Source organism: Balaenoptera borealis, assembly GCF_965194805.1.
Source record: "Balaenoptera borealis genome assembly, contig: HAP1_SCAFFOLD_358, whole genome shotgun sequence".
Lineage (NCBI taxonomy): Eukaryota > Metazoa > Chordata > Mammalia > Artiodactyla > Balaenopteridae > Balaenoptera > Balaenoptera borealis.
This window is the reverse complement of record NW_028123835.1, coordinates 135,442-163,301: the sequence shown is the minus strand read 5'-3', so window position 1 is coordinate 163,301 and position 27,860 is coordinate 135,442. Positions and strand designations below refer to the sequence as shown.

General features: G+C 38.9%; 1 protein-coding gene and 1 pseudogene across 6 annotated transcripts; one reads left to right on the top strand and one right to left on the bottom strand.

Moving 5' to 3' along the window:
- The first annotated feature begins 2,387 nt into the window (after window positions 1-2,387).
- On the top strand, window positions 2,388-27,351 carry LOC309621367 (cyclin-Y-like protein 1). Of its 5 annotated transcripts, XM_082408882.1 has the most exons (4): window positions 9,573-9,835; window positions 18,914-18,988; window positions 20,875-20,909; window positions 22,273-23,216. In XM_082408882.1, the coding sequence occupies exons 1-4, from the start codon at window positions 9,610-9,612 to the stop codon at window positions 22,318-22,320; spliced, it is 384 nt and encodes a 127-aa protein (XP_082265008.1). In that variant the 5' UTR covers window positions 9,573-9,609; the 3' UTR covers window positions 22,321-23,216. The 5 variants fall into 5 exon arrangements, 1 of the variants encoding a protein (XP_082265008.1); XR_014239970.1 differs by lacking the exons at window positions 9,573-9,835; window positions 20,875-20,909; window positions 22,273-23,216 and adding an exon at window positions 2,388-2,846 and having other exon boundaries at window positions 18,914-19,525; XR_014239971.1 differs by lacking the exons at window positions 9,573-9,835; window positions 20,875-20,909; window positions 22,273-23,216 and adding an exon at window positions 10,714-10,797 and having other exon boundaries at window positions 18,914-19,525.
- On the bottom strand, window positions 23,696-25,747 carry LOC309621368 (10 kDa heat shock protein, mitochondrial pseudogene; annotated as a pseudogene). Its single transcript has one exon. The product of its transcript is annotated as a 10 kDa heat shock protein, mitochondrial pseudogene (transcript).
- Window positions 27,352-27,860: the final 509 nt, after the last annotated feature.

Sequence of the window (27,860 nt, the reverse complement as noted above, 5' to 3'; positions counted from 1 at the left end):
TGAATTACTAGCATCTCTAAACTTAACTTAAATGTTCCAAACTCTAGCATGTGGTCTTGATAAAAATAATAATGTGGAACCCTTGGAAGCATTATGAAGGAAAAAATATAATAATAGTTTCTTTGAGAACAAATTATCATGCCTGGTGAGCAGGGAATGTTAAAAACATGGTGTTTAATTTTTCAACACTATCCACGAAGAAATTGCAATATATGGGCTCAATGAAAACAGTCATGCAAATTCTAAAGTTTTAATAGTTGATGACGACTTGTGTGAAGGCATGTCTTTAAAAATATATCACAGAGCACATTATTTGTATTATCAGTATGTTGGAAAAACCTTAGAGGTAATGGTTATCACATTTTCCGATGACAAGATTCTAGAAGGGATGCAAACACAATAATTCAAATGATATCCAGAGATAGAAATGATGAGCTGAATCTATCCATACTGCATATAAAATAAATAAATATTTTTGATAAGGAGAATTTGAACTAACAGTGGGCCAAGTTTGAAATCTAATACAGCTAACACAGTAAAAATTAAACAAAACAAAATTTAATAATATAAAAGTAGTACAGGTACAGATAGAGAGGTTAACTTACTTTGACATTGAAAGGAATTAGAAAGTCCATTTCTTGTTATATTTTAATTTTGTTTATTCCACAACTACAAGAATCTATGAATTGGAGTACTTCATAAAGGAACATCAACTGAGAAACAACTAATAAAACCTATCTTGCTTTTCCTGAATATTTCATTAAATGTAATTTTTGTAGGTAATTTTATTTTATATTTCAGATGCAATAGAGAACTGATTGTGACAAGCCATCTCTCATTGTCATTCACAGCTCAAAATAAAAGTCTACACGACATTAAGATGAGAAAATTAAATGTTCCAGAGAAATATTTGAGGATTTAATTTTAACATTATATAAAAATTTGTTTGTTTCTTACCACTCTATAAAAGAAAAATTCAGTTACAATTTATGGAAGATTTGTATCCTTCTTGAAATGATTGCACAACTATACCTTTTAAGCAGCAAGATCAAAGGGGAAGAGAGGAGTATGTGTTTTCTAGAATGGAAAATCCCAGCCTTCATATTTTTGTCAAAAATTGCAACACCTTTGACTTGAAAACTAAAGAATGATAGAAACCAGGATTTATCCATTTTTTTTGAAGACTATTCTACTATAATACCTCTGAATTATAGTTATAGTAAGAACTAATCTACTAGCCAAATGACATGCAAAACTGTACCTAAACCTTAAAAAAAAATACATGTTTCACTGAAATCAGAAATGTACATTTTAGCTGTTTCCATCACTGCTAGTTTTTGTGAAAAACATTTATGTACTGTCATTGTATTTTTCTTTCTTTTCATATTTCAATATCTAAACAGTTACTCTTTATTCTGTCAGACTCCTGCTACCATAAATTTTATGATCCCATACTAACCAAACAAAAAGAGAGTTATGAAGATAGTTTGTTTTGTATATTAATATATGGTAAAACTTTATAAATTATTTATATCTATTAATTTTAAATTATATTTTCTATGTAAAATATAATTTGAAATAATTTTATTTTACTGATTCTTTAGTGGAAAAACAGAAGTTTTAGAGTCTTTGCCCCTTACTTCATTTTTGAGCCTTCTAACTCAGTTATTTTGCACTTGATAAAATTGGAGTTCAGAGAGCTTTATATAATTTTTTTCCCCCCAGAATGTAGCATGGCAGCACTAAAAATGTGCTCACCTACAATTTAGGTAACTATGTAAAAATATTTCCTGAAGGTCCCATCAGAAGTATCAACCCCTATTCCCTGAGTCTGAGCATCCATATATGTGTTTTAGCAATATAAAGATCATATTAGTCAGGGTCCTCATGAGGAACAGAACAAATGTGATATACATTTAAATGGAGAAAGATTTATCTTATGGAATTGGCTTACATGATTGCATGGGCTGGCAGCTTCAAAATCCTCAGAACAAGCTGCTAGGCTGTAGACCCAAGGATAAGTTGATGGTGCAGTCTTGAGTCTAAAAAACAGCCTGGAGGCAGATTTCCTTCTTCCTCCAGGGACCTTAGTCTTTTCTCTTAAGGCCTTCAACTGATCTGATGAGACCCACCCACATTATGGAAGGAAATCTGCTATACTCAAAGTCTACCAATTTAAATGTTAATCATTTTTTTTAATCAATTTTATACACATCAGTGTATACATATCAATCCCAATCGCCCAATTCAGCACACCACCATCCCCACCCCACCGCAGTTTTCCCCCCTTGGTGTCCATATGTCCATTCTCTACACCTGTGTCTCAACCTCTGCCCTGCAAAATGGCTCATCTGTACCATTTTTTAGGTCCCACATACATGCATTAATATACGATATTTGTTTTTCTCTTTCTGACTTACTTCACTCTGTATGACAGTCTCTAGATCCATCCACGTCTCAACAAATGACTCAATTTCATTCCTTTTTATGGCTGAGTAATATTCCATTGTATATATGTACCACATCTTCTTTATCCATTCGTCTGTTGATGGGCATTTAGGTTGCTTCCATGACCTGGCTATTGTAAATAGTGCTGCAATGAACATTCGGGTGCATGTGTCTTTTTGAATTACGGTTTTCTCTGGGTATATGCCCAGTAGTGGGATTGCTGGGTCATATGGTAATTCTATTTTTAGTTTTTTAAGGAACCTCCATATTGTTCTCCATAGTGGCTGTATCAATTTACATTCCCACCAACAGTGCAAGAGGGTTCCCTTTTCTCCACACCCTCTCCAGCATTTGTTGTTTGTAGATTTTCTGATGATGCCCATTCTAACTGGTGTGAGGTGATACCTCATTGTAGTTTTGATTTGCATTTCTCTAATAATTAGTGATGTTGAGCATCTTTTCATGTGCTTCGTGGCTGTCTGTATGTCTTCTTTGGAGAAATGTCTATTTAGGTCTTCTGCCCATTTTTGGATTGGGGTGTTTGTTTCTTTAATATTGAGCTGAATGAGCTGTTTATATATTTTGGAGATTAATCCTTTGTCCGTTATTCATTTGCAAATATTTTCTCCCATTCTGAGGGTTGTCTTTTCGTCTTGTTTATGGTTTCCTTTGCTGTGCAAAAGCTTTGAAGTTTCATTAGGTCCCACTTGTTTATTTTTATTTTTATTTCCGTTACTCTAGGAGGTGGATCAAAAAAGATCTTGCTGTGATTTATGTCAAAGAGTGTTCTTCCTATGTTTTCCTCTAAGAGTTTTATAGTGTCCAGTCTTATATTTAGGTCTCTAATCCATTTTGAGTTTATTTTTGTGTATGGTGTTAGGGAGTATTCTAATTTCCTTCTTTTACATGTAGCTATCCAGTTTTCCCAGCACCACTTATTGAAGAGACTGTCTTTTCCCCATTGTATATCTTTGCCTCCTTTGTCATAGATTAGTTGACCATAGGTGCGTGGGTTAATCTCTGGGCTTTCTATCTTGTTCCATTGATCTATGTTTCTGTTTTTGTGCCAGTAGCATATTGTCTTGATTACTGTAGCTTTGTAGTATAGTCTGAAAGTCAGGGAATCTGATTCCTCCAGCTCCATTTTTTTCCCTCAAGACTGCTTTGGCTATTCGGGGTCTTTTGTGTCTCCATACAAATTTTAAGATGATTTGTTCTAGCTCCGTAAAAAATGCCATTGGTAATTTGATAGGGATTGCATTGAATCTGTAGATTGCTTTGGGTAGTATACTCATTTTCACAATGTTGATTCTTCCAATCCAAGAACATGGTATATCTCTCCATCTGTTGGTATCATCTTTAATTTCTTTCATCAGTGTCTTATAGTTTTCTGCATACAGGTCTTTTGTCTCCCTAGGTAGGTTTATTCCTAGGTATTTTATTCTTTTTGTTGCAATGGTAAATGGGAGTGTTTCCTTAATTTCTCTTTCAGATTTTTCATCATTAGTGTATAGGAATGCAAGAGATTTCTGTGCATTCATTTTGTATCCTGCAACTTTACCAAATTCATTAATTAGCTCTAGTAGTTTTCTGGTGGCAGTTTTAGGATTCTCTATGTATAGTATCATGTCATCCGCAAACAGTGACAGTTTTACTTCTTCTTTTCCAATTTGTATTCCTTTTATTTCTTTTTCTTCTCTGATTGCCGTGGCTAGGACTTCCAGAACTATGCTGAATAATAGTGGTGAGAGTGGACATCCTTGTCTCGTTCCTGATCTTAGAGGAAATGCTTTCAGTTTTTCACCATTGAGGATGATGTTTGCTGTGGGTTTGTCATATATGGCCTTTATTATGTTGAGGTAGGTTCCCTCTATGCCCACTTTCTGGAGAGTTTTTATCATAAATGGGTGTTGAATTTTGTCAAAAGCTTTTTCTGCATCTATTGAGATGATCATATGGTTTTTATTCTTCAATTTGTTAATATGGTGTATCACATTGATTGATTTGCATATATTGAAGAATCCTTGCATTCCTGGGATAAATCCCACTTGATCGTGGTGTATGATCCTTTTAATGTGTTGTTGGATTCTGTTTGCTAGTATTTTGTTGAGGATTGTTGCATCTATATTCATCGGTGATATTGGTCTGTAATTTTCTTTTTTTGTAGTGTCTTTGTCTGGTTTTGGTATCAGGGTGATGGTGGCCTCATAGAATGAGTTTGGGAGTGTTCCTTCCTCTGCAATTTTTTGGAAGAGTTTGAGAAGGATGGGTGTTAGCTCTTCTCTAAATGTTTGATAGAATTCACCTGTGAAGCCATCTGGTCCTGGACTTTTGTTTGTTGGAAGATTTTTAATCACAGTTTCAATTTCATTACTTGTGATTGGTCTGTTCATATTTTCTGTTTCTTCCTGGTTCAGTCTTGGAAGGTTATACCTTTCTAAGAATTTGTCCATTTCTTCCAGGTTGTCCATTTTATTGGCATAAAGTTGCTTGTAGTAGTCTCTTAGGATGCTTTGTATTTCTGCGGTGTCTGTTGTAACTTCTCCTTTTTCATTTCTGATTTTATTGATTTGAGTCCTCTCCCTCTTTTTTTTGATGAGTCTGGCTAATGGCTTATCAATTTTGTTTATCTTCTCAAAGAACCAACTTCTAGTTTTATTGATCTTTGCTATCGTTTTCTTTGTTTCTATTTCATTTATTTCTGCTCTGATCTTTATGATTTCTTTCCTTCTGCTAACTTTGGGTTTTGTTTGTTCTTCTTTCTCTAGTTTCTTTAGGTGTAAGGTTAGATTGTTTACTTGAGATTTTTCTTGTTTCTTTAGGTAGGCTTGTATAGCTATAAACTTCCCTCTTAGAACTGCTTTTGCTGCATCCCATAGGTTTTGGGTCATCGTGTTTTTATTGTCATTTGTCTCTAGGTATGTTTTTTATTTCCCCTTTGATTTCTTCAGTGATCTCTTGGTTATTTAGTAACGTATTGTTTAGCCTCCTTGTGTTTGTGTTTATTACGTTTTTTCCCCTGTAATTCATTTCTAATCTCATAGCGTTGTGATCAGAAAAGATGCTTGATATGCTTTCAATTTTCTTAAATTTACTGAGGCTTGATTTGTGACCCAAGATGTGATCTATCCTGGAGAATGTTCCGTGCGCACTTGAGAAGAACGTGTACTCTGCTGTTTTTGGATGGAATGTCCTATATGTATCAATTAAATCTATCTGGTCTATTGTGTCACTTAAAGCTTCTGTTTCCTTATTTATTTTCATTTTGGATGATCTGTCCATTGGTGTAAGTGAGGTGTTAAAGTCCCCCACTATGATTGTGTTACTGTCGATTTCCTCTTTTATAGCTGTTAGCAGTTGCCTTATGTATTGAGGTGCTCCTATGTTGGGTGCATATATATTTATAATTGTTATATCTTCTTCTTGGATTGATCCCTGGATCATTATGTAGTGTCCTTCCTTGTCTCTTGTAACATTCTTTATTTTAAAGTCTATTTTATCTGATGTGAGTATAGCTACTCCAGCTTTCTTTTGATTTCCATTTGCATGGAATATCTTTTTCCATCCCCTCACTTTCAGTCTGTATGTGTCCCTAGGTCTAAAGTGGGTCTCTTGTAGACAGCATATATATGGGTCTTGTTTTTGTATCCATTCAGCCAGTCTATGTCTTTTGGTTGGGGCATTTAATCCATTCACGTTTAAGGTAATTATCGATATGGATGTTCCTCTGACCATTTTCTTAATTGTTTTGGGTTCGTTTTTGTAGGTCCTTTTCTTCTCTTGTGTTTCCCACTTAGAGAAGTTCCTTTAGCATTTGTTGTAGAGCTGGTTTGGTGGTGCTGAATTCTCTTAGCTTTTGCTTGTCTCTAAAGCTTTTGATTTCTCCATCAAATCTAAATGAGATCCTTGCCGGCTAGAGTAATCTTGGTTGTAGGTTCTTCCCTTTCATCACTTTAAGTATATCATGCCACTCCCTTCTGGCTTGCAGAGTTTCTGCTGAGAAATCAGCTGTTAACCTTATGGGAGTTCCCTTGTATGTTATGTGTCGTTTTTCCCTTGCTGCTTTCAATAATTTTTCTTTGTCTTTAATTTTTGCCACTTTGATTACTATGTGTCTCGGCGTGTTTCTCCTTGGGTTTATCCTTTATGGGACTCTCTGCGCTTCCTGGACTTGGGTGGCTATTTCCTTTCCCATGTTAGGGAAGTTTTCGACTATAATCTCTTCAAATATTTTCTCTGGTCCTTTCTCTCTCTCTTCTCCTTCTGGGACCCCTATAATGCGAATGTTGTTGCGTTTAATGTTGTCCCAGAGGTCTCTTAGGCTGTCTTCATTTCTTTTCATTCTTTCTTCTTTAGTCTGTTCCGCAGCAGTGAATTCCACCATTCTGTCTTCCAGGTCACTTATCCATTCTTCTGCCTCAGTTATTCTGCTATTGATTCCTTCTAGTGTAGTTTTCATTTCAGTTATTGTGTTGGTCATCTCTGTTTGTTTGTTCTTTAATTCTTCTAGGTCTTTGTTAATCATTTCTTGCATCTTCTCAATCTTTGCCTCCATTCTTATTCCGAGGTCCTGGATCATCTTCACTCTCATTATTCTGAATTCTTTCTCTGGAAGGTTGCCTATCTCCACTTCATTTAGTTGTTTTTCTGGGGTTTTTTCTTGTTCCTTCATCTGGTACATAGCCCTCTGCCTTTTCATCTTCTCTATCTTTCTGTAACTGTGGTTTTTGGTCCACAGGCTGCAGGATTGTAGTTTTTCTTGCTTCTGCTGTCTGCCCTCTGGTGGTTGAGGCTATCTAAGAGGCTTGATGGGAGGCTCTGGTGGTGGGTAGAGCTCTCATTTACCAGTTTTATTTTACATAGGATGCCTCATTTACTAAAACCATAGATTCCAAGTTGCTCCATGAAAAATGTGATATTCTTAGCTGTCAACATTAGGGAATTTCCCCAATCACATTTTTAAATTGATTTAATGTGTTATTTTTGAAAACATAAGTTGGGATATCACAAAATGGACTTAGCCTGCAGAGGCTTACTTTCAACCAGAGAGCTCCATTTCCATGTTCCGCTTAACAGAACCCAAAATGGTCTTCCTTCCCAAACCTCTTCCTTTTCCTGCACTATCTAAGAAAAAGTAACCACACTCTACATAGTTCCCTAAGCCAGAACCCTAGCAGCCATTTTTGCTTCTCTTTTCCCCTTCCCGCTCCATATCTAGTCACTGAGCACTTCTATTCTACCTCCCAAATGACCTCAGATCCTTTCCCTCCACTCCAATCTCTGCCACTGCCTTTAGTTTGAACCCTCACTCCTCGCTTAGATGAATCTAAAGTCTCTTAATGGGTTTTGTTGCTTCCATCAGTCCTACTTATTCTCAAGCGTGACCTCACTACAAACCACCTGATAGTGACTCCTTAACTTCACAACATTCAATGGCTCTCATGTTTCTGGGAAGAAAACCAAGCTCTTTACCCCAGCATCTACTTGGGGTTAATAGATCTAGGTTTGAATTTCAGGTTTAAGGACTTTGCAGCAGTGTGACCTCAGACTATTGGGCTCTCTAAGCCTTTGTTTTCTCACCGTGCCTGAGGTCACTGAGGGCAGGACTATTTTTCACACACGGGTGCCTGGCATGTAGGAGGGACTAATCAATGTTGAATGAAGGGAAAGTATTTTAAAATCCACATCAAAAAATTGTTCCTCCTTAAAAAAGGAAAATCCTGATACACTATGCCACTTCCAACCAAATTTGACTTCTACCTTTATTTTCTGATGATCACAATAAGGTGCCTTTGGGGATCCACACAATCAGGGATCAAATCCTGGCCACACCCCTGAGCAATCATGTGACCTTGGGAACGTTACTTAGCTTCTGTAAAATCTGTAAAATGAAGGTTTCTGAGGATTTTGTTCCCGAGGGTTAAATGAGTACCTCACTTGGAACGGGGGCGGGCGCATAGTGTTTGCCAAATGTTAACTATCGTTATCATCTTCATCAAATCAAGACCGTGGTACTTCACTTTGTGACTCTCAAGTTTGTATGAGAAAATCGTACTTTATGCGTTGTTGTTGGCTAAAGTAGGGAAACCTGGAAACTCCTGCCGTGGAAGAGAGAAACAGGCGAGAAAAGCGAGTTGCTGAATCCCAGCGCCTCAGAGGTGGGAGGGAGGAGTTCGGTAATTTACTGATGAGGAATTTACTGATGAGGAAGTGGAGGGGTGACGTGTCCTCGAGTCTCATTCAAGACACAGCCACAGCTCTTTATTGAGAGTAGGACCAGGGCCCCGGGGGTTGCTATGGTTAAACTGTAGGCGGAAACTAACACTCTTTGGAAGGCAAGACAGGAGGAGCATTCAGTTATAAAAAACGGTCAAAACTTGGGGTGAAACTAAGATCGTTGAGCAATACATCAAATGAGTCAACTGTCGACCCGGTGAAACCGAGTTGCTAACTGAACTGGCATTTTATGAACAGGGGCTTTCTACAGAGCCCACTGACTCAGGACGGCTTCCATTAACAAACTCCCGCGGCGCTTCCCGCAGGACCGGAAAGCTCGGAGCGCGAGAGATGAATGGAAACCAGAGTCTGGGGCGCGCCGCTCGGGGGGCGGGGCAGCCGCGGGCGGGGGCGGGGCATTGTGAGTTCCATGCCTGCGCTCTGAGGAGGGCGCGTGGAGGGAACTCTGGTCGTGATTGGTCCGTCGTAACCAGGTTACCGAAGGACACGTTCCGGTAGGCAAGGGCCGGCCGGGCTAGCTACTTTCAGTCAGGAGGCGGCGGCGGAAGGAGGAGGAGGTCCGGCTGCGCTCTCTCCCTGCAGTGGCTGCGCGTCTCAGCGCTTGTCTGGTTGTTCCCACCCCTTTTAACTAAGCCGGTCTGGTCACCGCCCTCACAGACTAGTTGGTTCCAGGGAGGCGGCGGCGGAGGCGGCGGGGGTGCGGCCGGGGCCGGGCCCCTGCCCGGGGCCCGGCGGCTGGGCGGACAGGAGAGCGGCGGGCGAAGTCGCGTCTGCATGTGCGGCACAGCCCCGGCATAGCCCGGGGCTGCCAGTGCCCGCCGCGCCATTGTTGGGGGAGGGGGCGGCTTCTGAGCTCGGCGGAGTCGGGGGACGAGCAGAGGCGGCGGCGGCGGCGGCGGCGGCGGCGAGGAGTGAAGGCGCCCCATGGGGAACTCGCTGTCTTGTTGCCTGTCCCGCAATGCCTGCCCCAAGTTGGGCCGGCGCAGGGGGTCAGCGGAGCCGGACTGCGAGTCTGAGGTCTACAAGGCGGCGGCCGGGAACGCGGTGGCAGTAGCTCCGGCGGCGGCTACCGTGGAACCCGCCGAGTTGGATTTCGCAGGTGGCGAAGGCCACCACCTGCAGCACAGCAGCGACCGGGAGATGCCCGAAGGTAAGAAGCGGCGGGCGCGCCTCGCCCCTCGCGGGGTCGGCGCCGTCTGCTCTCGGGCTTACCTCTGGCCTCCGCCGCCCCCAGGGTCCCCCGGGAGGGAGACGCCGCCTAGGGCTCCTTCTTGCCCGGAGTTGGCTCTCCCAGGGCGGGGCACCGGGGACGAAGGCTGGCTCTGCTTGGCGTCCCCACCCCTTATTCTTTACCAGTCGCGTCCGGCCAGTCTCCTTCCCTCTTCCCTACCCGAATGCCCAATTCTTTCCCCCGTTCCCATTTCCCAGCCCGGCCCGAGACCCTCCAATCCGCGGCCCTTCCTGTTCGTGGTTCTATTTAACATCTCGTGGGACTTAGCAGAGACTTTCTGGTGTATTCTCTCTTTTCTTAATGAAAACTTAAATACTCTAACTTCGGCGTATCCATCCCGTCTCCCTATCCAGATGGTACCTAAGCGAAGGAACTAGGTAAGGGCCTGATGATAGACTTCTATTCGTTAAGGTAGTTGATACTCGAGACAATTAAGACAAACATTAGAGGATTTGTCATTTAAATTCAAAATAGAGATGGACAGAGTCAGTGTGGTGTTCTTAACTAAAATTCTTTGGATTTTAATGTTTTCAGTCGCCCTGATAAAAGCTACTTTATCCCTTCTAACTATAATTTGAACACGATAGGAAAGAAAATGGTGGGAGAGGGGCTTAAAATAACTGTGAACGGTGTGAAACGTTACTGCCACGGCTGCAGAGAATAGTTGTTGGGTTTTTTTTCTTTACCAAAGGAGACCCCATGGAGTTCTGATTACTTTTAAATTCCCACTTTGACACAAGTATGTCTTCAGCTGCACGGCCTTAACCGACTTCTTTTGCACGTTGCCTGTTCTAAGGGAGGGGTGAGGTGGTTCCTGAGACTGCTGGACAGAAGTTTCAAAGGAGAAAAAACAAATTCAGATTGTAATTTGTAATATAAAGGTTTGGGAGTTAACATACCGCATCCATCCTGCAGAAAAATGTCTCCATGGCTCCCTCCTCCGCCCCCCCCCCCAGTAGAATACTATTTAACTTTAAGAATGTTCAGGTAAAAGTTCTGAAGACTAAGTGGCTGGGGGTGGGTGTTGTCGGGGAGGAGAGGAGAGAGAGAAGAGAGGAAATGTTTGATTTTTGCCTCTAGAATTTTGGAAAGGGATGGCTCTAGGTTAAAAAAAAAAATGTCTGGGTAGCATAGTGGCACTTTAATAAAGACTGTTCTTTGAAGTATAAAACATTGTATCATAAAGATGTTAAAGCCCCACTGGCCCATTTGTTTCATTGAAATGCCAGAGATTATTTCATTATTTCATAGACGAAATGTCTTACAGCTCTTCTATTTAAATTTTAGTTGGGTTTATTTAATTTCTTTAAAAGTTAGAATAATTAAGCCTGTGGATTCACCCTTATGATGGACGTGGCTTTGTAAGTGGAAAGTACTCCCTTTTCAGAATAGTTAGATATTGTGAAAGAATGAACAAATTATGTGAATTAATTGTAGCTTTAAACACAAAGCATGTAAGTACTTGTGAAAACTGCTCTGCTTGTTGCTATAAGGTAAGCCTCTAAATGATTTTTCAAAACAGTTAGTAGTTGGCTAGTGTAGGATGAGAGACGAAAATTGGACCTTTATAGAATTCTTTTAAGATTTACAATGCATTTTCTTGTGTATTTCACTTGGCCCTTCCATCTACAAATAAGGCCCGTATATGTTCTCCCTCTGTTGCCGATGAAGAAGCCAAGACTTAGAGATCTGAAATGACTGTGTAACACAGCTACTGAACAAAAGAGACAGACTTGGGAGGTGGTAGATATGCCAAATTCAGTTCTTGGGATGCTTAAGAAACTGTTTAGAGTGCACCTTATATTTTATAATTTATCCATAAGTTAGGCCTATCTCAGCATACTCCAGTTTTGATTATTGCCATTCCAGTTGATTGTACACAACTCAGAAGCAACATTGACCTCTCCATTCTCTGTCTGTACATACATTGCAATGGATATGAATAAAAGTAGAAGTCATGAAATAGCCTAAATTTATCAGTCAGGTAGACACGTTGATATAATTTAAAGAGTTTGTTCTGGTGAAATCCAATTGAAGCCGAGAATGCCCTGCACAGAGGGACACTGGGGGCAGCTGGTAAGCGGGCAGGTGAGGTACTAAGCATTTAGCACACGACTATGTATGCTAAGGAAGGAGTGCTCAATCAGGAACTGGAAAAATAGAGTTCATGAGTACAGGACTTACCTTTTTATGTTTAACAGGATTGTTAAAATTTCATTTCAATTTGTCTTTTTTGGGGGGGCATTCAATAAAGTGATAAGAGAAACCTCAATTTCAGCATTTGCCTATTAATGAAGTTTCCATAGAAACAAGGTCAGAACACCAAATATAAAGCACAGGCACATTGGAAGTTTGCTCTTTATGTCTTTATTTCAGACACTTTTGTATCAGTTTCCCTGGAAACTGAGAAATACCTACTCAGATATAAAACATTTGGGCTTTTCTACAGTGAAGAATTATTTGGTTACTTAGAGAAAATCGTCCATAAATGATGCTCTGTCTTGTTCTTCAGAAACATTGGAGAAGAACATGATTTCTTCAAGCCATCTCAAAAAAGTAACTCCTAAGAACGTAGTATAGATTTCAGATAGACTCAAAAGAATTTTTTACTACTTTGTCTTTAACAGTATATCTAATATAACTGATGGTAGTGTCATAATAGAAAATAAGATGCTACGGTCCTATTATCTGATTTTATTTTTATTCATCAACTTTTCATACAGCCTTTATGTTCTGACCTTAGGAGCTTTGCTAATTTTCTGGTGAAAGGTGCTCTCTCAAGTGACCCCTACCTCCCATCCCCCTGAAGAGTGGGTAGGGAAGGAATTGGCAATATGATGTGGAAAAACCTCTGAGCAACAGATCTTTCCTTTTTTTGGTGACAGTATTAATAAACATTTGATGTAAAAGATTTAGAAAACACAGAAAAGTCCTGCACTCACACTCAGAATATCCAGAATTTTTATGAATATTTTGGTGCTGATTCTTCCTGAACCTTTTGTATGCATATAAACATAACATTGTGTTTATTTTACAAAGATGGGACTGTTCTTTATGTGCCACTTTGTCACTTTTTGTTGTAAAGAAAAGTAACGGCATGCAGCTCCGGGAACCGTGCTGGCACCTAGAGAGTGCTCCAGGGTGACGTATTTGCATGCAACTGCGCATGGCTCTACAGCCTGCCTTTTACCAGCTGTTTACTGTGCCATCGAATGGTTGGAGCATAATTCATTTACCCAGCCTTTATGGTTGAGCATCTTTTATAATCCCATTATAATGCTTTATTCAGGGGACACAGGTAAAAACTGATGCATTGTATTGATACTTCCCTATAGCATTCTGATTGTACACTCTGTCTTACGACTTCATTAAATTCATAGGGTGAGTCATTTTGTAGTAAAGGTATTTTAACATTAAATGTTCTTTTCCCAAATTAAAGTTACCATTGATTTTTCACTGAACATTAGATTTCCTCTTTTAGGTTTTCGTGGTTCTTGGTAACCTGTCTTGTGTCTTTGATTCTGAGTAACTAAACTACTACTCTAAGAGATCTGAAATTAACTCTGGTCTTAGGTGACAGACACATCAAAAGACAGCATTAGAAGAAATCTTAGATGATGTGGGAAAATTGGGAGAAACTTAACTGGTTTTGGGTACACTGAAACATGATTATTAGGCACCATTCCAGAGGCAGGACAAACAGTGGTTAGACAAGACAAAACCCGTAGCCTAACTCAGGTCCTTACTTTCTAGAGGTGCCTGGGGGCTGACGACACAAGAATAACATCAGGTAGTGAGAGCACTAAGAAAGAAAATGAAGGTAATGGGCTGGGGAGGAGGACAGTTTTACAAGGGGTGGTTAAAGACAGCTTCTCTCCTTTAGCGACCCATGAGCAGTCCTAAGAGAGCCACGTGAGGCTGTGGGAGAAGAGGCTTCTGTGCAGTTCCTAAGAAGGGAATGTGCTTGATGCGTGCCAAGGACAGAAAGATGGGTGGCTGCAGCTGAGCGAATGAATGCCAGGAGGAATATGGGGGATTAAGACCTTGTATGCCTAGTGGGCCTTGACCAAAAAATATGAATTTTAGTCTAATTGTAATGGGAAACCATTGAAGGATTATATGCAGGGGAATGATGTTAATTCTTAGAAAAAGGGAAGGGGGGTAGAGAGGGTGGAGGGAGATCAGACCAGCTACTGTGTGAGAATAGACTGTAAGGGTGGAAGGAAGCAGAGAGGGAGACCAGTTAGGAGGCTGGTGCGGTAGCTCAGGTGAGAGCCAACAGTGGCTTGAACAAAAAAGCGATATTAATAAGGGTCTAAAATAGGCTGTAGTATATAGATTGCTCTTGCATTTCATTTGATTCTCACCATGTTCTGAGTTAGGTAGTGTAGGAATTCTTCTCTTAGGTATAAATTGAGCTGTCCAAGGTTTTAAAAATGAGTATTGATAGAGAGTAGGACTGTAAATTCCAAATGCATGGCATATAGGAACAGAATTTATTGTTGACATTATGTGAGCTTCTTTGGAATACTACCTTTTTTCTCACCCTTTTTTGTTGTTGTTGGTTTAGTGTATTAAAGTAATAAAACTTAAGAGTTAAAACAGTAACACTGCGTAATGTGAACTGAAATGAAGGCAACTTGCAACCCACAAAGGTTCTTAAAAGTCCAAGAAACTGAGTAAAGTACTCTTTAGAAATATATAAAGCCAGGTGTACTTACCTATGTGTCACCTCTCAGTCATGATCACTGTAACACTGATTGAGGATTAAAATAAGGCAAAACTGAGAACCAGGGTAGAGGCAGGTACAGAAGCAGTTGGAAACCAGAGCTGGGAAGTTGGGAAGCCAGGATGGTCAGAAGCTAGGGAAGCAGGGTCAAGGCGTGGGTGAGCCGTAGCCTGGCAGGTGCAGGAGCCTGCTGTGTCCCCGCTGGTGAGGCAGCCCAGCTCGGGGCCGGCTGGCGGGAACTCCCTGACTGCGGTGGCAAGTGTGGACTCAGAGAGATGAAGCCATCAGTTTCCATGGTAATTGTAAGGATTGTAATGTTTGTCTTATGAGCCATAAAACTAATACACTGTGCAGTATAGGGGTGCTAGGGCAGTTCAGTAAATGCAGTGGTTACCGTTAAGTGAACTGGTGCTCAGCAGTTGGCCCAGAAACTGCTGACATCTCCTGTTTATTTGGAATATATTGAAATCAATATGTTGATATTAATCGCTTTCTGAAATATGCTGCTTCTGTCAGATGCTTTCTTGGTCACTTCCCTCTCCCTCTAATATTTTAACAAGGAAAAATCATTTATCGACAGTTTGATAGCATAGTTTTAACACTTTTAGCCTTCAGTAATGCATTTCATTTGTTCTAAGTTGCCTATGTTTTCACACTTTTAACAACTGCAGTCGAGATGGATCTTAACAACTGGTAGAATCTTAGATTGGAGGAAAAACAGTATTCAGTGTCGGTGGTGTTTTACAGGTTTCCTCTGAGGAATGTTTACATTAAGACCGAGTTGAATTTTTTTTTAATCATACTTTTTCTACATCGACCTATCGTGCTGTCAAATAAGTTGCAATTTAAATTGATAATACAAAAATGATGGGTCTTAAAATACAGTTTTAATCATAACCCCTAATCATGAGCTCAAGAATATTTCTCCTGGGTAAAACATTCTTAGAGGTTTCTAAAGAAATAACTTTCGGAAGAATCCATGTAATTTCCTGAATGCACAGTAATTTCCTGAAGTCTCTAAATTACTGTGTGTGCATGTGGTGGGGAGAGGGATGAGAGGGATGGTGGGTGGTAAAGCTTTGCTTAATAGTTGGCAGTCTTACCTTTGTGATAGTGAAGAGTGTGGTAGGTTTTATCATAGTCTCCTTAGGCTCTTGGGAAGATAGTTAATGGGAAGTGCAGAAATATTGTGTGTATGTATGAGTTTACTGTCTAATGGCTCACATGTCCATTCTATAAGATAGTGATGTGGTATTTTTCATTAGCAAAAAGTGCAAGTTATATAGAAAATTGTTAGTTATATAGACTATAAACAAAAGATTAATATTTTCTGAAAACCTCATGCAAACTGACAGCAGTAGGGCCCTGGTGTTTACAGTACATTCAAATGATAGGCCAACTCACCAAAGTGGAAATAACACTGATAACTGTGGGAAAATGGTCAAACTGTGTAATCAAAAGAAATACAAATTAGATCTACAGTGAGGTTCCTCATTCATATCAGTAGGAATTTTTTTTTTTTTTTCAAGTATCCAAAGCAAGGGTAGGAACTCAAAATGTCATGATTGGTAGCATTATACCCTAATGTGCCCCCCACCTTCTTTAGGAAGTAATTTAGCATTGTACATGGAGCCGTGAAAGTGATCTAACCTTTTGGCTTAGTCATTCCACTTCCGAAGATCTTTGCTAAGGAGATAAGACCATTATTTTAAAAACCTATGTACATGAAGATTTTCCTCATAATATTTTAAGAATAGAACTTTGTAAGCACCAATCCCCAGCAATAGGGGATTGGCTAAGTCCAGGATAGGAATAACACTTGATGGGCCAGTGTGTATTCATTAGACAATAAATATGCAACAGTGGGGTGGAGAGCGCTTGTTAGTAACAAGAAGACATAAATTGTACACTAATTAGAGCTTTTTTTAACGTATAAGAAAAGCAACTAAAAGTAACGGTTGTGAATCATTGTGTGTTAATGATTGTGAATGGTTGTGTGTAATTTTTAAACAGAGCATCGTTTTGTCTCATGCAGATTTTTGTTCATGATATTTGTTAAAGGAATGAGCAAGTGACTTTTACCTTTCCCCACCTTTAGTGTGATCATCAGTACTGCCGATTAACCAGGTCTCCTTCAGTTGCAAGTTAAAAGAACATCACAGCGTTAAGCACTACTTGACCCAGGAGTTAAATGATCTCCTCAGTTCTGCTCTCCTCTGTTGATGTCTCCTGAAAAGCCTTTCCCCTCATGATAGCAAGGGGAGTGTCCAGCAGCTCAAGACTAGCTAAGGATCCTAGAGTACAGTTCTGCCTTTCTCTTTTCTTGGGAAGTCCCAGGACAGCTGTGATTGATTGGCCGGTCCTGGGTCCTGTGCCTACCTTTGAACCCCCTAGGATAGAGTAGGGAGAGTGCCAGCTTTTTTCTGGTCACTTGGGCTAAGTTTACTTTTTTTTTTTTGCATGTTGTCATTTCTTTTATCCCGGCCTTCTTGATTTTTGTATTTAGATCTGTAGTAGCACATCTTGGTTTGGCGGGTGTGTGTGTGAAAGCTTGCTTCTCTTTGATTCTGGCACTTAATTTTCCTGGACTTCCATTGAAAATTGTTAAGTTTTACCATGCCATAGACACTGATAAATAATACAGCTACTTTGCAAACATTTCTGCTTATTTTTTAGATTCAAATGTAGTCTATTTACTTTCTTTTTGGTATAGGTAAGTAGTCATGAATTCTTTCGGAAGCTATAGGTTAGAGGCAGCTGTGAAAGTCTCTGCCTGCCATTTTGTGTACAGCTGAAATAATTTATTTTCCCATTGTCTTAGTTTTTCAAATATGTAGGAGAAAAAAACTTTAAAATAATTATATGGGTCTTTTACATAAAAATGTTGAATAGAATATTTTCTCCAAAAGCAGCTTGATAAACTTCAAATTCAGTGAAGGAATTTTCATGAAGAACAAAGCAGTTGGTTTAGCTCTGTAAATTACTAGTGCTGGCAATGACATTAAAATGGATGGCTCAGATTCCTGTTAAAACGGGAAGTCCAAAATTACTGTTCGTGCAAAATTCTTTCTGGGTGGGAAAAGGGGATTCTAGGTAGCTACATTTGTGGAATGCTGGGTTAGACAGAATTCACTACTAGACTAATTCGTTTTTAATATATCAATGTGTGTATTCTTTGGATTCTCTAAGAGGCAGGGATATATTTGTATTTCACTTTGACCATCAAAGCCATCTTTCAAAAACAGATCAGTTATTATGTGGTTTGGGAAATAATTGCCTTAACCATTACTCTTTATCTGAATCTTGGTCCAGTTTCTTAAAAGATTGGTTAAATGGTTTGAGATGGACTTTGCTGAGGAAGTGTCATAGGGCTTTTATGTTTGTTTGTTTGTTTTAAACAACAACCTTACTATCCTGTGTGGTAGCTTGTGCTTGTTTTGTATTTCTGCCTAAATAGAAGACGCTATCCCACCTTGGTGCAAGGTGGGCTACAGGCAGACCCACCTTTTCGTGTAGGTATGGCCAAAATTTTTTTCTAGTAGCCCTATGATCTGCTCCAGAAAGTACTCTTATTGAAGCCCCAAATTAATCATGCAGCGTGGAATGAAGAAGAAGTGAGTTTAGCTTTGGAAATAGAGGGCAAAGTTAAAAATCACTATCATGGAAGTGTTCCTCTAGATTAGAACATTGAACTTTTATGTAGTCCTCTTAAATCTGCCATGATGAATAGCCCCCAGATAAACCACAGCCAATTAAATGAGTTCATTTGTTGAATGGAGTTAGAATTAGCCATTTGATTGTCTGAAGAACATTTGCCAAAAGCAACTCACTTCGTTTTGGCATATTTGATATATTGAGCTGGTATCTGACAGTAGTTGGCCACAGCATAACTTGCTTCTTGAGACTGTTCCTGGAATGTGCTAGTAATATCAGCTTTAAAAGAGGGTGACTGAATTTTTAATTGATAAATAGGAGGGGAGTCACATATATGATTCATCTAAAAATGGCATAGATTATTTAGGTGCAAGTTAAAGAAGTCTAAGACATAGCCATGGTTTTATTCCACATGTATGGAGAGTTTCTACAATTTTGCTGTTTCCCAATAGAATTTTTATATTGTGCCTTTACTAAAATTGCCTTTTTGTCATTACTAAAAGCTCTTCTCAAGACTATTAAAAGTGGTTTCAATCAATGTGTAGCTATCTTTAAAATCATGTATTTTTCTACTCAACTAAATCACCACACCTTTTTCTCTTCTTCCTATACAGACTTAGCTTTGGAACCAAACCCTTCTGACCACCCAAGGGCAAGCACAGTTTTTCTGAGCAAACCTCAAACAGATGGTAAGGCAATGCTTTTTTTTCCCTGAGAAAAAGAGTGAAAACTGTTTTTGTTTTGTGTATTATAGGAGGTATTTAGAAAAACTCTTACAGTGGTTTAAATGTTTCACTTTTTTTATGTATTCACTTGTCTTATTTTAATATGTTGATGATACAGTTTCCTTTAGTTGTCAGTGTTTTAGGGAGGAGAACACTTAGACTATCTGTTTATACATTTTGCCACCTCTTTATCAACATAGTCAACTGGCCACATGATTTAGATGTGGTCTATTTCTCCATGCTACTTTGTCCTTTTCCCCTTGCTCCGAAGAGCACATATGTTAAAGACAAATGATAGGGTTTAGGTCACAGTTAGGTTTTCATTTGATCAAATCAGAAAAATCAGTTGTTATATATGGGAATTGAGCCTTGTGATTTTGGCCCTGTTTTACACAGTGTTCAACCAGACGAGCCTATCTCACATCCAGATTTATGCTACTCAGAACTTTTAAGCTATTCAAAACTTTCTCATCCTAATGTAGTGCTGTGCCAGGGTAATAAGAGCAACATGCCATATGGGGTTTTCCAGAAGATTATCCTCAGCATGTGAAACTCATATAAATTTCCTGTGTCCTCCTTGTTTTAAGATGAGAATCAGAACCGTAGAATTTTTTGCACTCCTGCTTGCCTGCTTGTCTTCCTTAATGTTATGTTAAATCCTAGTTTATTTGCTAAAAAGCCATACGTGACCAAGTTTTTCAGTTGATTACGAGGGCAGGAATACAAGAAGTGAACATTCCATAATATTTAAAGTGAAGCAGCACAATAAAAAACGGAGGTTTGGTTTTTTGTTGTTGTTGTTTTGCTTTTTGTTTTTTTCCGTTAGATCACTGGTTTTTATAAAAGGATATAACTCAGGAACAGCCAGATGGAAGAGATGCATAGGGCCAGGCATGGGGACAGGGCACAGAGCTTTGATGCCCTCTGCAAGGGTACTACGTGTTCACCAACCTGGAAGCTCCTGGGGTTTCTAACTTGCATTTTTCTAGTGTGTGTACTTGAGCCACTCATTTCTGGTTAGGATTGCTCTATTTCTCAGTTTCTTCCAGAGCCATGAGCTGCTCACATGTAGAGGGGCTCTGGAGACAGTAAAAGAAAAGCTGTCCCATGCCTGTCTCTCTCTTCAGCCTTAAGGAATCCGTGCCTGTGATGCCTGTCTGGAGTTAAAGGAGGCAATGTGAGCAAGAGTGTGGCCTAAGACCCTCTTCAGGCTTTTATTCTTCTGGCCTTTGTTGGAGCAAAACAGTTTTGTGTGCTGTAGATATGTTCATTTAGGTCAGCACACTCATTTTACAATTTACGTTTAACGTAGGTTACTTTCCAGTTGTGTATTTTTTCAGTAAGGTATTTGAGTAGGTTACCATTAAGTGGTTCAGGATGCTTCCAGAGATACTGGTGCGTTCGGAGATGAGTGCCTGGCCAGAAACTGGTTCTTAGAGTTGTCATCTGTAGATTGTGGTAATTAAAGTAAGCTGTGTGTAAATGAAGAATTAGAAAATACTCCTGGCTAGTAGTTCAGCTATGCAGCAGGTAAATTTTTTTATTAGCTAAGTTTCTCACCTGGCCTAATTTGCTTTGTCCTTTTCTTTTGTAAATGGGGAGTCTTTCATTTGTACCTAATCCAGAATATCTATTAGGTCAAAAAAGTGAAACTAAGTTTTTAGATTTTATTTATAGGACTCATCTTGCTGGGTGATTTAAATTATATATTTTGTTGGAAATTATTTTAAAAAATAGAATGGAATTTTATCTCATTGTGTTATTGGTAATCCATCAAATAATTAGTGACTACTTTTATTTTTCTATGGCATTTGTATCAGAATTCATCAGTTAATTTTTTTTATTCTTAGTGCGGGAAAAGAGGAAGAGCAACCATTTAAACCATGTAAGTAAACAGTTGAAAAGTTAAGAAATTAATAGTTTGAATTAAAAATATGTCTGCCATGATTCCTAAAAATATGATGGATCCAATACTGTTAGCATGGACCTCTTTTTGGTAGCTTTTCTAAATCTCTGTTTTCCTAATTATCAAATGTATTCAGGAAAGTCTTTGACTTAGTAGTGCCCATTTTTTAAGGGTTCTGACATTTAAGTTAAATTTCACTAATATGGTTGTAGTATAAAGATCTGCCTTAAATTCTTTTGCCTTATTTTTTTGATCTCATTTTTTAACCAAAGTAATAAAAGTATAACAGGTAAGTTAATTTTTAGCACTGTCCATTGACTTCTTGTCATAGCAGGTGACAGCTTAGCTTCTTCGGTCCACCATGACGTTATTTCCCTCCCTGTGTTCCCTCAACATGTATCAGTTTTTATTAAATCAGAATCAATGTTTACATTACTACGACTCTGCAAATATTGTGCATTGCTGAGCCATATAGTTCTCTGACTGTGCCTCCTCCTTGTACACCCTTCATTCTTCTTCTTAAATATTAATGAAATTGGAGCACTTCTGCACTTCTCTAGGATAACCCAACCCCCCTTTTCCTAGCCAACGTGATCTCACACAGCCAAATGCAGTAAGTAGCTCCCTGCCCGGTCTCCCTGCTTTCACATTCTTCATTTTTTCTGTGGAATTAATTTCCTGACTCTATTCACTTGCCTGTTTTCTAACAGCTATTTTTTTCCCCAAATGTTTTAACATTTGTCACATGCCTATCAAAAATATTTTCCGTCTACTAAGCCACATCTGTTCCATTTTTTTCTTGGAGACACTTTTCCCCAATCTTTTGTCTTCCTACTCCCATATAGACTAGTGTTCCCCTAGGCCTGCTCTATGCCTCTTTTCCTGGGATATCTGTGTGAAGTCATCTGGGATCTCACATAACTCTGCTCTCTTATGTTGGATCCCCTATGTCCTAGATTCTGTTTCCCTCTTGTCTTGTTATACTTCCTTGTTTTACTGGAGCACATTTTCCTGGGAAAAGGGCACATGGGCAGAAAGTTTATAGAGATCTAGCCTCTCTGAAACTCCTTCTATTTGATAAAGTATAGAATTCTCAGCTGAAACTAATTTTTGCCATTCTAAAGACACTTCCCTCTCATCTTCTCATTTACACTGTTGCTCTTAAACCTGTTGACATTGTATGGTACATTGTACATTACCGATTTTAGTCATTTCCCCCCATCCCTTCCTTCTCGGGAACCTTTTAGTACCTTCCCTCTCCCTGGGATTTTGAAATTTCATAATTTGGTTTGGTATAGACCTTTTTTGTGTGTTTCTTTGATATTCTGTTTTTTTCTTCCAGGTTCCTATTATTCGGATGTTGGAAGTCTTAGACTTACCAGATGGCTAACTTTTTTCCCCTCCTGCTTTGCATTTTGTCGTTTTGTCCTGCTTCCTGGAGGTTTCCTTGACTGTGCTCTAATCCTTCTATTGAATATATTGTTTTGTCTACCTTATTTTCAATTTATAGAGTTCTCTTATATCCTGTCATTCTTTTTTTCACTGATGCAATTTCAAGTTTTCATTTGCTCCTGAGTTTTTATCACTCCCATCAATTCCTTCTTCCTGTTTGGTTTTGTTTTTTTTTAAAGCATCCTTATATTTTATTTTATTTATTTATTCTTTGGCTGCATTGGGTCTTGGTTTCTGCACGTGGGCTTTCTCTGGTTGCGGTGAGCTGGGCCTACTCTTTGTTGGGTGCGTGGGCTTCTCATTGCAGTGGCTTCTCTTGTTGCGGAGCACAGGCTCTAGGGCGTGTGGGCTTCAGTAGTTGTGGCTCATGGGCTCTAGAGCGCAGGCTCAGTAGTTGTGGCGCATGGGCTCAGTTGCTCTGTGGTATGTGGGATCTTTCTGGGCCAGGGCTCGAACCCGTGTCCCCTGCATTGGCAGGCGGATTCTTAACCACTGCGCCACCAGGGAAGTCCCATTCCTTCTTCCTGTTTTGATCTCTTACTTGTTGGGGGCTTCCCTCAAACGTGTGATGGTCCTTGGCTGTCTGTTAAGATCTAATTGGAAGCATCACTTGGACAACTCGTTAACTGATGGGCCTCACTGCAAGGATTTGGGGACCACGCCTCTGAACTCTGAGCCTGCCTTGGGTTCTGTAAGACAAACTGGTTTTCTTGTTCCTGTCCTAGTCACTCTCTGTAGGTACCAAGGTTGTGCTTCCTCTGTTCTGCCATGTCAGTTACCACTCCTTTATCTAGTCTTTTCACCTTTCAAACATTAAAAATCATCTGCTGTTTATCCTGTCTTATGTATAGCTTTTTTAAAAAATGCCTTTAATTCTAATGAGATGATATCTGAAAGAAGGGGGAGAGGAAATAGGTTTGTGGTCAGTCTACTCAAACTTAGATTTATTCTTTGAATATAGGTTCTGAGTTTGAAGTTTAATTCAATATAATTAACGATATTAATTCAGACAATATTTTTGATTATACCTATAATTAGAATATTATACTTTTCTACTAAGGCCTGGAGTATGAATTCTATTCAAACCACTCACCCTACCATATTGTCCATTAGTGTGCAACATAGATGGAGTATTACAGACTTTTCAGTTAAAGTCATTGATTCTTAATAAACGTATCCAAAACTTGTGAAAAGGGGGAAGAAAAAAGTGAACTTCAGCTTTATTCTCTTTTTTTTTTTTTTTCATTTATATACTTTTATTTGGGAATGTTTAAATCAATACAGAGAAAACTAAATTTCAGAGACACTGAATATCATTAGTTTGGATATCATTACTTTATTATAAAAGAAACACGGAAATTATTTACAGGATGAAAGATTTCAGAACTTCAGTGGCAGCTTCACGTGATGCCATTGGGGGAACGGGCAGCTTCACGTGATGCCATTTCAATAGTGACTTATTTTAGTCGACATATTTTCCAAGAATGTCACCATCTCTAAATAAGAAATAATCCTTGTCATCTAGAACTACTTTGGTGCCTCCATATTCTGGGAGAAGAACTTTATCTCCAACTTTCACACTAACTGGTTGAATCTCTCCACCCTTTCCTTTAGAGCCTGATCCAACAGCTACTACCATTGCTTGCAATACTTTTCCTTGCGATTTTTCTGGAAGCATAATGCCTCCTTTGGTTACAACTTCGGGTGCACTTCTTTCAACTAATACTCGGTCAAAGAGGGGAAGAAACTTTCTAAATGCCTGTCCTGCCATGACTCGGGTTGCCGCACTTCGTACTCTCGCTCTCTCCAGCTTTATTCTTTTAATGGGTTAAAATCAGAGGCAGTAGGCACAATGGGAAGAGTCATTGGGTGGGGGCAGGATTTCAACAGGTACTTGACCTTTAATGATAAGCTTTGAGGGTTGTTACTTACTAGCCTCCTAGGTATGATTATTTTCTAGTCTTCACCATTAAACCTGAAGTCTACTAAGCAACCTTTCCCCTTATAAAGATTGTAAAAGTCCATGTATTTTGTCCTTAGTGCTGAATGAAGATAAATACTCTTCTTCAGTGACCAATTGAAATAATACCTATGAACATTAAACTGTCAGTAGTGTTTTTTGCTACTTGTTTTTTTTTTTTTTGTATTTGCATTTTATACCCTTATGTGTGTCAGTGCAGTTTATTGAGGTTGTGAGCCAGCAATGGTAAGGCTTTAATCATAAAGGACAGTTATCTTAAATTTTCAAGCAAGATGAGAGGAAAGTAATCTGCTGGCAGCTAACATATCTAGGCTTTGCTCAGAGGCTTCAATTCTGCCATCCTTTAGTGAACCCTAGATGCTGGAAAGTTTGAATAGTTTCAGGAGTAGGCCTGTGGAAGTGTTTCTTTTGTAGGATCGAGCCAGTAGACTGTAAGTTGCTGATACATTAAATGAGCCCCCATAGGACTATAGACCACATCTAATTAAAAATTTTAAATGTTTTAGCAGTAATATTTCCAAAGACAAATCAATATACATTCATAATAGAAAAAAAAGTTTTTAATAGAGGAAAACAGGATAAATAGCACCCAAAGCTCTACCAACTAGTCTATATTTTGGTACATTTCCTTACTATTTTTATTCCCCTCATATATATAGATTTTTGGTCAGAATTGACTTTTATTACGTGTAGTGTATGTCATATTATACCCTAATAGTAGTGACCTTAAAAGATAACCTGCTTCGTTTAGAATCAAAGTATTTGAATGAGTGAATTTTCATTTTTCATGCTGTATCTGTTTTTTGAGATTCTAAAATTACACATTAACCAAATAGCTTAAGGACCATATCAGAGTTTTAGTTTAAAACATTTCTAGCTTGAAGGAGAAATTAGTCTTCCAAATAGTGATACTTTTCAAATATGTTACATCTAGAACTTTTTGTTAATAAGGAATAAGTGGCTTTGCATAAAGCATCTGAAACAAGCAAAATGGTGTTTTATATATGCCATTTGGATATTTCTGATTATTGGATACTGGCAATTTTTATTTAAATGCTCTGTATTTTAAAAAGCATCAACTAGATTTTCTCCCTGCCTCACCTTTCATGTATTTGTGGAGGACATTGATGGGAGAGTGTGACAGCATGGTGAAAACTATTTTATATTAATAGGAGGAAGGAAGGCTCATCTGAATTAGTAAACAAACAAAAACCAAAAACAAAACCCAGCTTTAAAATTGTTTGTATTCTGTGGTATTAAAGAATGCTACTCTTCCTTCCAGTGGCTTTCAGTGATTGGGATTTGGTTATTGGCCTTACTTTAAGGAAGAGAGTTGTCCTAACATAGTTTAGGCCATTTTAGTATTTGACTATTGCCATGTTCATGGGCTCTTCACAAATAAATGGATACTTCTAAAGTGTTTTAAAGATAGTTCATTCTCTAGAGGGTCTCAAAAAGTTCTTTGTCACCTATCCAACACCACTGTAGATAAAGTCTCACGAATTTGTATCTTTAGTAAGATTTACCTCCAGTTGTAACTGATCTTAAATAATTTCTCAAACACTTGTTGAATCCTAATTTGTCCCAGATTCTGTGCTCAGTAGCTGGAGGTAGGAGAAGAATCTTCCTAACCTGGAGAAGCTTGTTTACTTAAGAGGGTGGTACTATGCAAGCAGCTGAGACCATGGAACAGTTGGTAAATTAGATGTGTGAGTGTGCAGGAAGTGAGAAGTTTTGTGGTGTGCCTGCTGGCAAAGGGATCCTAGAGGAAGATGGGGTCAAGCTTGCTGGGACAGGAGGAAGAAAAAGGCACTGCAGGCAGAGAGCAGCATGGGTGAGGCAGGAGTGTCAAATAACACGTAGAACAGAAGTAGTACAATTTTGAAATGAATGGCAAGTATTCTCTGAGGTTCTCACTTGAGTAATGTAATGGCAGTCTTACTTAAACATGAAGTGAGAAGTTAAATTCTCAGAGTTGTTTTATCCGTTTTTTTTGGATGCGAGAGAATCTTTAAGCAGTACCTATTTGTCCTCCAGATAAGGAAGTTGAGGCCCAGAGAGACTTACGGCCCCCAGCTTTTTAGTGATAGAGCAGCCCTGGCATGCCCAGCCTCTGATTCGAAAACGCTTGTCTCGTCACACTGTCTCCTGAACGAGTACATTTGTTATCGGCGTGCATTGACTGCAGTGAAATGCTCCGACATCGGTATTACAGAAAGCATGACGTTTTATTGTAGTAAATGAATAGAAATGGGAAATCTCAGCTGCATTTCATTGCTTAAGGAAAAAACCCTGAAATCTTATTCTAAACTTTTTACATTATTATAAAGGTAATTTATAATAGGCGCTTGCCAGGTTTGATTATAGGTACTATATCAAGGCAGCATTTTATAACCCATTTCTCAAAGCTCGTCTGTGGAAGTCAGAGTATAGAGGTTTCCCATAGAGCTGCACATGATATCACACTCAGGCAGTTCATGGAGTGTAAGAAAAATCTTAATGCTTTATCGTTTGACATTTTAACCAAGGAAAAAAACACACTTTATAGGTTTAACTTACTGTGACATTTTCTTCTATTTCCCTTCCCCTTCAGGTATCTCCAGGGCAGCTTACTAAAAAGTATAGCTCATGCTCAACGATATTTCTAGATGACAGCACAATCAGCCGTCCTAATCTTAGAACCACAGTAAAATGGTGAGTACAAGTAGGTTGCCAAGGGCTGAGTGACAGACCCCCTTATCGCTAAAAGCATCCTAGCCATACATAATTTCATTCATTTGAATTGTCCTTTTCAGTGATCAGGTTAAAAAACTGGTGTCAACTATACATTGATTTCAAGGACCTAAATATGAATTTTCAGTTTCCATTTTAATCTTAGAGCGCATGATAGAAGGGAAAGCCAGTTAGCAAATAAGAAATCCCAGAAAAAGTATAAATCTTTATTTGACGCATTTCTGTTGTTAAGCCATTGTTGAACATAATGAGAAAGAGAGGTACTTTTTATTGGCTATTTCTAGAAAAAATTATTTCTTTATGAGTTGTAGTCCTCAAACAATGTATACTACTTTGGAAGCTACTCTTAGAAGAAGGAACAGCTTGTCCCCTACTGGCACCAAAGCGAATCTGCATTTAAATTTAATTGGATTTTGTCAGATTTATCCCACTGTGCATTTTTTTTTTTCCTGCACTATTTCTGTATGAAATTTTACTTCTCCTTCCTGTCCCCCAAAGAGGGGGAGAATATATCAAACCAGTCTTAAGAAATACACACTCAAGCTTAATTTCTGTGTAGACGAAATTTGTTCAACTGAGGTTTTAACTTAATAGACACATTTAATTTTTGTTTATATATATAAATATATCTCCAACACACTGTATCAATCACAGCAGAGAACAATAAAAGAGGTGAGGTTTCGGAAACATGGCTGTCGTCAGGCTTATACTTAAGGAGACACGAACAGTGTCATGATGATGGAAACTATTCTTTAATTTCTGGG